This window comes from Larus michahellis, chromosome 4, assembly GCF_964199755.1.
Source record: "Larus michahellis chromosome 4, bLarMic1.1, whole genome shotgun sequence".
NCBI lineage: Eukaryota > Metazoa > Chordata > Aves > Charadriiformes > Laridae > Larus > Larus michahellis.
The window spans coordinates 31,417,488-31,429,791 of record NC_133899.1 but is presented as its reverse complement, the minus strand read 5'-3'; the positions used below and the strand labels follow the sequence as shown (position 1 = coordinate 31,429,791).

General features: G+C 49.5%; 1 protein-coding gene across 1 annotated transcript; it reads left to right on the top strand.

The window, feature by feature from the left end:
- Nucleotides 1-8,847: 8,847 nt before the first annotated feature.
- LOC141743069 (inositol 1,4,5-trisphosphate receptor-interacting protein-like 1) lies at nt 8,848-9,816 on the top strand. The gene has a single exon (XM_074586796.1). It carries the CDS (start codon nt 8,848-8,850, stop codon nt 9,814-9,816), a length of 969 nt encoding a protein of 322 aa, XP_074442897.1.
- The last annotated feature ends 2,488 nt before the right edge of the window (nt 9,817-12,304 follow it).

Below are 12,304 nucleotides of genomic sequence, written 5' to 3'. Positions count from 1 at the left end.
AGTGCTAGGGACCAAACACAGCTCTACATTTCAATCATTTCAGGAAATATATCTTTCTGGAAAATAAGCTGTCAATGTAAACCAAAGCTACGGCCTTGCTGAAGAGGGACTGGGAAAGCTCCTTTAGTCCCCGCCTGTGGGAAGTTAGATGGGGTGATTAGGAAGATCACTTCAAGAATTAAAAATCTGCAAAGCTCCTGCATCCCAGGCACATGACTAGACCCCGGGACCTTGCTTCCTCTCTGTAACCAACAGATCTAAGTCTGCATTGGTCATTTGTGACTGTAAAAATCCTTTCCTTGCTGTTGCTGCCGGAAGACTTTCCGCTCTTGCAGTTTCATTAGAGTTTAGAAATCAAACAGCCAGCTCTGAAAGTGGCTGCTGGGACACACAGATTTTGTGAGCTTCCCATTTACCTCCCTCTTTGTGCCTCTGTTACACGGGAATAAGAAGCATCGTTTTTCTAAGAGTGACAAAATCTTTAGTCTCCACAGGCTACTGTTTCATATGGGTCCCCACACAGCTGCTGCCTCTCCCATCACATTGACAGATCAGAATCAGCTTCCCAGGAGGAAAGTGGGCAATGACCTTGATAGATCATAGCCTTAGGAGTGTTATCAAGAAGCTGTAAATGTGAAATAAATGGAGTAGACTCATAGCAGAGTACAAGATTCCCTGCTCCGGTCTCAGTCTCACACCCAAGGAAGTACACAGCAGTTCCTGAGCAAATCCAGTGGGAAGTAGTGTTTTTTTCCGGTGTCCACAATGATCAATGAGGAACAGGCGCAGAACGCCCGCAGCTCCTGCCGCAGTAAGCAGAGCAGGCGCCGGTGAATTGGATTGCCAAGAACTGTTGGCTTTTACATGAGCTCGTGCAAGGTCGTTCATCACCGCGGCAGATGCCGACTGCTCTAAGCAGCATGGAAAAGAAATTAAAAGTAGGTAAAAAAGACCTTTTTGTTTAGCTGGAGGATAAGTAATAGATCAAAATGTTTGAAATATTAGCATATCGCTGCAGCACAGACACTCAAGTGGGCTCTTGCAGCTTAACACATGGCAGAGTTGTCACCTGAGCCATAGTGACTGAGTGTGTCGGTGGACAATTGCCAAGAGAAAAGTGTGGTCCCGAAGTTGAGTATTGTGAGTGATACGTGGTCGCTCACTGTCGTTCCACCAGTGTTAAGCTCTTGGCCAAGCTCAAGAGCTGGATGGGGAGAGCAGCGATCCTGCCTACACAGCAGCCTGATGTGGCTGGGCACTGCCCATCACCTGCCTCTGTCAACAGCTTGGCCTTGGAGAGGTGGAGCTCTTTGCCAGGGCACTCTCCTCATGGGTTTGAGGGCTTTTTAAGCTCACTACAGTAAATACAGACTTTTCTGGAATATTAATATTAAAATTCCTTTTCAGTGTTGTGGCATTGAAGAGGGTGCTTGTATATCGAATAGGGCCACAACAAGCTCACTGCTGCACAGGAAAAAGAGGGAGCAAGAAGCAGTCCCTGCATATTGTGACCTACCCTTTGCCATCAAAATGCTGCTTATGTTGTGTCCCTTGTAAGGAAACCGAGCATTACGTCAGGTCAACAACTGCAGAGATGAACGTGAGATCAGAACAACCGATGGAGGCAAACCCAATCTCCAAGTGTTTTCTTCACCCAAGATGCACTTGCAGGCTCAGTGGCAAGTCCCTAGTGTCACCTCGGCAGATGTCCCAGCTGTCTGGAAAGGGAGCACTGCCCACACCACCAATTCCAGTGAAAAGGACCCTTGCTGGCCTTGCACTGACCTTCTCCAGCTCCTTCTCTTACAAGGATTGAGCAGACCAAACCAGCTTCTCCTTCGAATTCATGCATTGTTTTCTCATTTTTTTTTTAATTAAAGGTATTAAGAGGACTGAATCTATGCAGCTGGCTGAAGCCACTAGGAAAGGAATAGCTGGAGAGCTACTTCTCTGTGGGGTGGTCTTTGCCCACACAGCAGTCTCAGACATGCACCAAAGGTCGGCCATCCCTTGCAGTCTGCACAGACTCGTAGTAGTTATTTTCCACATTGTAAGAGGGATGCAAATAAAAATGTCCTTGTTCACAATATAACTGTGCTGTAAGTGATCTCAAGGCCGAACTCCTTCCATTTAAAAGCCATTTAGCTCAGAGGTTTCCTATCAAAATTGTTATCAAAGTTACCTCACCTGGCACATTGTATCTGTGTGCACTTCTTCTGTGCGTGCATGCAGGTATGTGCATTAAAAAACCCCACAAGACAGCAGAAAACCAAGGTTTTCAAATACATATCGACTCTGTAAAACTATTTCTTGCAGAGCAGGACGCACCTAAGCTAACTCCAACCCTCTGCTGCAACTGCCTGAAGCTGAGCACGGGCTCATGGCTGACTTGTTTCCCAGCCTTTCTGGGCAGCTCGTGACCACACTCCCTCCTGCACAGGACCCACTGCCAGATGAATTTGGGTGCAGTCACCTGAGCCGAGCTTAACTGCGTTCACCTGAATGGCAGTCACAGCAGTAACCACCTTGCAGACCTCTCCTTTCTTAGCTGAGTGACAGCCTCCTAAATTCACCAAAATAAATAGTATTTATACATAATATGCACATTTATGAGTAAAACAGGCTGTTTGGCGAATGCAGGCTTTGGAGTTTACCTGCGAGTCAAATCATGACTCAGGTAGCAGGTAAAGACCTTGCAAAATTATGTATCCTGTAAGCACATCGAAGTGGCCAGAGAAGGGAAAAACAGCTGTGCACGTTTTTCTCTCTCCTCCTGTCACTTCGGGACTAAGCCTGTGAAATAAAAATGTGCCTTTCTAGTATTATCATTTGTCTTTGATTTTCTGTAGAGAATTGTATAATAGCAACGGTCCTATTAGCATTCAGCACTCAGTTTTTTGCTTTGTGCTTTCTCCCTTATTCCTTTTGCTTAATAAAAGAATGAATTTTGCATTTGTTAGATGCCTGACAGCTCAGGAGACTGGGCTGTCCTCTGTTCAGCTGTTAAATAGGAAATCATGGGACTCGCCTATGTGATAGTCCCTTCGCAGTATGCCAGCCCTGTACATACATTAGGAAGCAGGCAAATTCAGATCACACTAAGCCAGTGATGCTGATGGGAATCTAATGGAGCAAGAGGGACTGAAAGCTGTCACTGCCGGGGGCAATTAGTTACCAAATAGTCATATTTGCAAGCCCTAGGATGTGAATATGTTGAAAAGTGCTATGTGCAAGGACTGCTTTTCAAGTATGTGTTGCCTCAGAGCCTTGTATAAGGGAACTATACCTGGAGTTGCAACATATCCCTACTATTAAAGTAAACAATATTTCCTCACCTGCATTTCCAATCACCTAACTCTTATTCCCCGCAGGCAAAAAAAAGCCCCTGGGGGTCTGGAAGGTGCTTGAACAGAAAGAAAGCACAGTTTCCCTCCCACAGAAGGGATGGGGGAGCCGCTGCAATGCCTTGCACTGCTCTGCTGTCACAGGGCCCCCAGCTGAGTGGGTAAAGCTGGGCAGCAGGAGCCACAGGAGCAAAACACACATTAATCCTTGCTTTCCCTCCCTGTCCCTAACTCGGTGCCATGTGGTGTACAGCTCCAGGGGCCTGGCTGCACCCAGGCTACAGCTCAGCAGGGGAATGATTACCACCAAGTGCAATACTTCATTAGCACCGGTGGCTGGAGAGCCCAGGCCAGCAGAATATTGGACACAGTGATGGTGCTTCCAGTGCACAGTCGCTGCACAAGGGCCAAAGGCTGGGGCCAGACAGCCTTGCAAACCTTTGTAAACAGTTGCTGCCTGCAAACGCTGCCTCAGACGCCTTGGTCGGCATGGAGAAACACAACATTTCCCCTGCAATGAATCAGCATGGGATTTGGGTCCCAAGGCAGCAGGTCTGGCTCTCCAGAGCAGCAGCCGCAGCAGAAAGCAGCAGCAGCTTCACTTAATCTGGTTACACCACTGCAGAGTGTCACAGCTGTGTTGGAAATACTGGTCCAAGAGCGTGAAACCTTGTAAGGATTTGTTCCTCTCCCTCCTCCTTTGGGTAATATTATGGAATAAAATATTTTTATTTTTAGAGGCAAGAAAGGAAAAAGGCAAATTCTCACATCTTTTTAAAGGAATGGTGATGTTTATTGAAATTTCTGACACAGCCACTAGATGCCCCTGTTTTCTGATAAGCGCACCAGAGTTGGGTATGCACTGAGGTGCCGCAGCCAGGACCTCAACTTGGAGCTCAAACTACGTAGAAGTCATGATTGCTTCAGCCTCTTCCTCCCTAATGATATTCTAATTAGAAGATGGGATTTCCTTCCATATGTGGCAATTAGGAGAGACGATGCTGCAGGGTAATAGGAATGGTGTCGTCCACCTGCCTTTTCTTCTCCAGGTTTGTGGTGGCTCTGGAGGAGGTGATGTAAAGCTCAGTCACCAGTGGCCATGGCCGTCTGGACCTGCACACCCTGTCACTGCGACTGTACAGACCACTGTGGTGTCTCACCCCTGGAGCAGCTGTCTCAGCCCCCACTGCTCCTTGGGGGTGAATCAATCCATACCAGAAAAGTCAGTCTCCAGGCAAAGCAATTAACCGAAGCAGAAACATTTCCCTAATTAATCCTGAAGTGTTTCCTTGTGAATGTGTTGTACAGGTCCAGAAAGGAGACTGATAACATTCAAATGGGAATAAGGCACTTGGTCAGCATGAGGGAATTTTTGTCGCTGATGCAACAGTTGTGCCTCCAGAAGATAAATGCTTGCACCACATCCTTCCAGCCCCAGAGAAGGTAGGCAGCAACAGTTAGAATACAAAATCATATACAACATTTGCTCTTTCTGAAGTGATCCTTCCCCTAAAATAATCTTGATTTACGCAGGGATTTATTTGAAGGTCTCTTAATTTAAGGAGGGCAAATGTTCCTGCACTGGTAGTTCCCCAGCCTTGCTCCATGGGGCTTGCACAAACACATTTTCTCTTACCAAAGTCTGCACCAGGCCCTAAAGTAACAGTGCATGGTAAATATTACAGTCAGATACCCAACTCAGAAATCCTGTAAGGTACAGAGCAGTGATTTATGGATTTGGTGTAAAAAGATCTTGTTTGTGTCTGAGCACTCTGCCTCACAAAGGAAATGTTAGAGATCACACAATCATAAAATGGTTTAGGTTGGAAAGGACCTTAAAGATCATCTGGTTTCAATCCCCCTGCCATGGGCAGGGACACCTCCCACCAGACCAGGCTGCTCAAAGCCCCATCCAGCCTGGCCTTGAACAATTCCAGGGATGGGGCATCCATAACTTCTCTGGGCAACCTGTTCCAGTGTCTCACCACTCTCACAGTAAAAAATTTCTTCCTGATATCTAATGTAAAACTCCCAGGAGCTCCTTGTTCATCCATGGAGGCCTCCTGGCTTTTCTGCCTGACTTCTTCATTTTTGCGATGCACCGCTCCTGAGCTTAGAGGAGGTGATCCTTGAACACTAACCAGCTTTCTCTGGCCCCTCTCCCTCCAGTGCTTTATCCCACAGTACCCTACCAAGCAGATCCCTGAAGAGGCCAGAGTCTGCTCTCCTGAAATCCAGGGTAGTGAGCTTTCTGCACGCCTTCCTCGCTGCCCGAAGGATCTTGAAGTCTACTATTTCATGATCACTGCAGCCAAGGCCACCCTTGAGCTTCCCATTCCCCACTAGCTCCTCCTTGTTGGTAAGGACAAGGTCTAGCATGGCTCCTCTCCTCATTGGCTCCTCAACCATTTGGAGAGGAAAGTTGTCATTGACACATTCCAAGAACTTCATGGATTTCTTGTGCCCCACTGTGTTGTCCCTCCAACAGACATCGGGGTGGTTGAAGTCCCCCACGAGCACCAGGGTCTGTGAATGGGATGCCACTCCCATCTGTCTATAGAGGGCCTCATCCACTCAGTCTTCCTAGTCAGGTGGCCTGTAGCAGACCAGGCACTGTAGCAGACCCGGCAGTGTAACATCACCTGCCCCTGCATTCCCTTTAATCTTGACCAGTAAGCTCTCCATTGGCTCTTCATCCATCCGCACGTGGAGCTCCATGCACTCCAGCTGCTCATTGACAGAGGGCAACACCCCCTCCTCGTCTCCCCTCTCTGTCCTTCCTGAAGAGCCTGTATCACTCCATTCCAACACTCCAGTTATAGGAGCCATCCCACTATGTCTCCGTGATGCCAATGAGATCATAGGCCTTCAGGTGTGCGCACGTCTCTAGTTTGTTCCCCATACTACGTGAGTTTGAATAGAGGCTCTTCAGATGGGCCCTTGATGAAGCTGACTTACGGGCTGGAGTGGCTGCATTTCCTTTGCGCTGCTCTTCAGGTGGCCTTCCTTTGAGGTGTGAGATCTCCTTGCTTGAGCTTTTTTCTTAACAAGCTGATTAAAGTGCTACCTTCAGGGGAGAACAACGGTGGGCTCTCAGGATGCGAAAACCTACAAAGGTCTTCTGCTGTCTAATTCTCCCTTCTTTCAGGAGCAAGGTGCCTAATTAGCACTGGTGAATGTGATGGGAGCTCAGAGCTCTGAGTCATTTGAGAAGACGTACTTTTTCAGCTGTCACTGCTGGAGGAACTAAGAACAGGTCAGAGAATGAAGCACTAGATATTCCTAGAGATCTAGTGTCACAAAAACTACTGGTATCCAAAATACCTTTCCAGATATTTAGAAACCAGTAGTTAGTCCATCTGTCACCCACTGCAACTAAAAGGCTCCCTCTGCTTCCCTCCAGAAGCTCTGAACCAGGGTGTAAAACTCGTGACACCACTCCTCTCAGCATCCTGTTGCTAGTAACTGTGTTTTGTGTGGTCTAATCCACAGGTTTTTGGTTATGAGACATGAAAGGTTGGTAACCACCCTTATAATCATGATGGTACCTGCATAACAGTCTTTCAGGCAGGCTTACGTAGATGTGTCACACACCACGTGGTACAGGCAGCCCTAAGGCTGGTCTTCCCCTAGGCTGACACTGTGCAGGCCAAGCCATTTCATAAATTTAAAAAAAAGGCTCAATTTACAATAGAAAGTGAAGAGTGGATTAACTGATATCTTTATTCTCTCGGTGATTTCCTTGTGTTTTCCCTTGAGCCCAAGCTGCTCCGTAGGATTATGGCATTCCAGAGTCATTGGCATAACGATAGCACAGCTAAGAAATATGGAGACTCCCATCTCCACGCTAATCCATGTCAAGAGAATACTGAAGGCAGTAGATAAAGTAGTCACTAACACTGAGCTACATTTTGCTTCTAAGAATTGCCTCACAGAGGCTGTAGCCATTTTGCAACCCTTTTCATTTTCAGAGAAAATGTCTCCTGTGCCCATAATTAAACGTTTAATATGCCACAGGGTCCTGTTTATCACGATAACATATTTTGCAAGAGAACAGATAGATAGACTCTTTGTAGGTCTTTTGAATATCTTTCAGCCAGTCCATTAGATGGGGCTGTGATACTGGGGATTTTAATCACTGATATTTATTATTGAGTTATTATTAATTTATTTTAATAAAGCAGCAGCAAATTTCCTTTGTTTCACAGGCAGCAAGATCTGGTGAGAGATTTCAAAGCATGGAATAGTTTCGTTATCTTCAGCCTTGGCTAACTAAATTCACAAGTTTGCAGGGTGAACATCAGGTTGAACTTTCAGGTTGAGCAGCTGATTCTGGGATGGGATCTCAAGGAGCACGCAAAGCATCCAAGGGCCACAATGCCCCATTTTATATTTGTTAAGGGTTTGGGGGTGCTTCTGTGATGGTGTGCTCCCCCCAGGGGCCAACCTGACCTTTACCTCCTGTAACTCTGCCCAAGCGATAACCACCTGTGGTGGTTACAACAGGTGCATCTAGTCATGATGGTGGCATCTGGGGCTCCAAGGTGGTTTAGGGGAGTCAGATAAAAACACAATAGCCAAGGGCAAACTTGAGCAATGCTGGTACTGTGGTCAATATGCAAATAGGACTAGAGGTCAACCATCTTACCCCCATAAGTAGTCAACAGCCCAAGAGCCTTTGAGCTCTCCTGCACAGCAGCAGGGCAGCATGTCCCCTTGAGTAGGGACGCCTCTCAAGATTACTTCTCGAGATGCAGAGATTCCTTGACACAACACAGCCTCAGTAACGGTATGCTAAAGTCTGAAATCTTAGCTAAGTGATACAAAGGATTGATTGGGAAGATACAGTCCTTTTGACATAAACCCTTGACCAGGTCTGGGACTGGATACAGCTGCCCCTGGACTCCTCTCTGAGAAGGAGTTTGGAAAGCAAGAGGGTCCTCTCTGAACCTCCTGATTCCACGGGAGGCTCTCCCTCACAGTTCTGACTGACCCTGCCCTCCATGCAGTAAATGACCGATTGCACCTCGCCATCGAATCTTGGCGAAACACAGTCGCATTGACCATCAAACGCTGCCGCTGAGCCGGGGTGGGGGGTGCCCAAGGGCAGGGCTGGCTGCCGGCCTGTGATGCGCTCTGTCGCCTGGGACACCACAGGGGATGCGTCACAATGGGGGGCAGCTATAAAAGGCGCCAGCAGCAGCGCTGCCCCAGTATGGCCTGGGCTAGCGGTGAGTGGGCTGCCGGGGGGAGGCTGGGCTGGACCAGGGCCGGGGCAGAAACGCCGGCCCCCGCGGGGTGGGTTCTCACCCAGCATCGAGGGCCCAGCCACTGGCCCCTGGGCTGGGCACAGGCCTTGCTGCCTCCCCGCTGCCTCGTCCCCTCCCCTACCTGCCCCCAGCTCCCTGCGGCTCCTGTCCTGGCTCCCCCCGCCACCAGCTCCCTCCCTCCCAGCCCCACTGAACCCCTTCTCTCCCTACTCCTACAGGCTATGGCTGCAAAAATGGTCCTCGCCTTGCCTGTGCTAAGCATCTTCCAGCTCCTGCCGATGGTCGGTGATGAGCTGGACGAGGCCACGCGTAAGCGTGTGCAGCAGCGTGTGGAGCGTCTGAGCCACTTGATTCAGCTGCTACATGACCTGGAGCAGAGAAGCTGGGAGCAGAGGATCCAGCAGCTAGCCTTTCCCTGGAGAGCCGTGCTCTTTGCTGCCTTGCAGCAGTGGCACATCTGGGCGGTTGCTGGAGTCCTGGTCCTGATATTCGGGCTCTCCTGGGAGCTCCGGAAATGGAGCGCTGAGGAAGAGGAGGAAGAGGGAGAAGAGCCGTTACATATTTCTAGGTTTCTGGACGAGTGCCCATTGTGGCCCCTGACAAACAGGCAAGGGGGTGTATGTGTAGTGGTGGAACAGGTGGTGAACGACCTTCTCTGTTTCTGCCGAATCCTCTCTGGCAATGCCTTCATGCCAAGGGTGCAGCCAGTTGTCGGCGTGGGCACCTTCCGAGATAGCCAGAGTGCTGATGGAGGAGACCTTGTCTATCGCCTGCTTGTGCCCCTGAAGCCACCCCCTGGGCACTCCTTCCACCTTGAGCTGGGCAGCAAAAAGGACAAGTTGGTAAGGAACACCCGCCTGCGTGTGGAACTGGAGTGCATGTGCAGAAGGGAGCGGTGGCTGGGGGACATGCTCTGCTTCCTCCACCACTCTGAGGACAAGCTGATGACCGTTCAGGAAGCCAGCCTCCTACAAACCCTCTGCACCGACGCATACCTCGACGTGCAGAAAACCGCCTTCTGGCTCCAGCAGATGATGACAGCAGCCAGTACTCTTGTGCCTGTGCTAGGCCCATGCACGCTAACGGTGTTGCCGTCCAGACGCTTCTGCAAGTTCAAGTTGACCAACAGCGTCAATGTATCCCTCTACATTGAGCTGATCTTGGCGGTGCAGAAAGGCGACACATTTGTGAGCATGGAGTAGGCCGAGGTCGTCATTACCAACAGTTTGAGGTGGCGGAAGAGAGAGAGTGCCAAAGAGAGAGCACGAGGTGGCTGGAGAGGCTGCTGCAGGAGACACAAAGGAAAGAGAAAACCAAGAGGAGCAACGTCATCCTCTGGATGGTCTTTTCAGCGTAGCAGCCCGTGATGAAAGCAGTGGCTGCAAAGATGACTTTCATCCCGCTTTCCCACCACACCATCACGTCCCTGGTGGCAATATCACAGGGGCCTGGACTTCCCCAGGTGAGAGGCACCGCTCATGTGCCTCCGTGTGTTGACTGAAGTCAGGGTGAAGAATCTGCCCGTCCCAGGCAGTCCCCAAGGAGCTGGTGTCACAGAACTTAGCATGTTGGACATGGAGAAAATGCTACTGCACGTTTTCTCCGCAGCAAATACACTCGCTGGGCAGTCAGACTCCAAGCAGCCAAAGAGGTCATTGCTTGGAGGCTCGAGACAGAGACTGCGTTTCTACCTGTTCATTGACTGCCCCAGCCTCTTCGAGAGAGTCCATTCCTTCTGGGAGGTTTACTTTGTACAAAGTTGACAATAAATGTTGTGTTTGAACAAAGGCTGAGTGAGTGTGCATCAGTTTTTTGGGGAACGCGGGCACAGGGTGCTGACTGCTCAGCTGCCCCAGCGTCGGAGAGCATGTGCTGAAGAGCTGATGGGGTGGGCTCTGGTTTCACTGATACTCTAGCTAAGGCTCCCCCTCCTGTCTGTGCTCCTGCGTTGAGGCAATGAAAATAACCCACTACCCTCCACAACTCTCCACGTTGCTTGTTGCTCTGTGGTGTGTCAGGCTCTGGTGTGAAAGGAGGTTTCCCTGAAGAGCACTCCCTTCTTCGTGTGTGGAGCTGGATACACAATCCCTCACTACATCGTGGCAGCTGGAGTTCAACTCCCTTGGACTCCAGGGGTTCAAAGCTTTCTGGGATGCAGAGGTTGTGTCCGCTGGGGCAGTATTAGCCAGCACCAGGCCCCTTGAAGACCCGGCCCTGAGACCAAGGAAGCCCAAACCATGAGTTTGCCCACCTTGTTTCAGTTGCAGTGCTTTTGTAGGTGGATAGCCACATGGGAGAGGCCAGCACTGGCACACCTAGGGAGGTGGCAGTGCTACTCTGTGGAATGCAATGTGAGAGCCCACCTCGCTGCCAGGGCTCTGTCAGGCATGGCTGGGAAGCGAAAGCCTCCTCTTGTTCCTGTCAGGTTATTCACCTGATTGCCATCTAACAGTGCTGGCCCCCACCCTCTTCTGCAGGCTCAGGCTGACCAATGTCTTCAAGAGATCCCTCTCCCTTTGAGGTGATTTCTGGAGTGTGACAGGGCACCTCCTTGAGCATGAATTAGGCAGAGGCCAGTGTTACCAGCACCATGAGGTGGCTGGAGAGCTATGCTCTGGCAGAGGTGCACATGGACTGACATACCCTGCATGACAGCTTCCACCTCAAATGCCTGCAGCTCTGCACCTGGATCCTGATTGGCATAGGCTTTTCCACCCATGCCCTGAAGGCCATGGTGATGGACCTGTAGCTCTCCAGTAAAGCTGGCCAAGACAGGACTGACACCTGAATCCTGCCTGGTACTGCCGTAAAGGAAGGCACTTCAATGAGAGCTGAGAGGAGCAGAGGTATAAGACAGCTGTGAAAGACTGAGTCTTCAAGACTCAGTCTAAGGCCCATTAAAACTGGAGTCTTCATCTTGTCCTCACGCACCCAAAGCGATAGCGTAAAAAGGAAATAAAAAGGAAATTTGTCACAGAGAAGAAAATAGAAACTGGATATAAAAAAGGACTCTGAACACTCCATGATTTGGGGCCAGATTTGCAACACCTTCTCATGAGCGTCAAATTCATAGAATCATAAACTCATTTAGGTTGGAAGACCTTTAAGATCATGGAGTCCAACTGTTAACCACCACTACCAAGTCCACCACTAAACCATGTCCACCCCTCCTTCTTGCCTATCCCTTCTGAAGAGTTTATAGTCATCTACTGAAGCACTACAATTGTGTGAGTCATCTCACCATGTTTCCATGATTGCAATTACATCATAGTTTTCCAGCTGCACAATCGCTTCTATCTTCTCCTGTTTGTTGCCCATGCTGCATGCATTGGTGTAGATGCACTTCAGTTGGGCTACTGATCCTGCCATCTTTTTGTGGTGAAAAGCCCTATTTCCAATGTAACTCTTCTAAGGTGCTTCCATAGTTTCTAACGTAGCAACAACCCTTGTGTCTTTGCTGCTGCATGGATCTCCATTCCCTTCCCCCACTGAGATGGCTAAGGTGCTGCACGCATTAGTATAGAGACATTTAAAATGTGTTCCAGCACATTGTGGAGCACAACACTGAAGGACCTCGCTAGCACGTCGTCCCTCAAACATTGGCACGCTGCCCCACGGCTTATCACTAGCAAGCCTGGTTTTATCCTTTCCCGCTTCAAATCTAGTTTAACGCTCTTTCAATGAGTCCTG

What these genes read in the sequence shown, in the direction of transcription:
- LOC141743069 (XM_074586796.1), top strand. Translation starts at nt 8,848, where the DNA reads ATGGTCCTCGCCTTGCCTGTGCTAAGCATCTTCCAGCTCCTGCCGATG.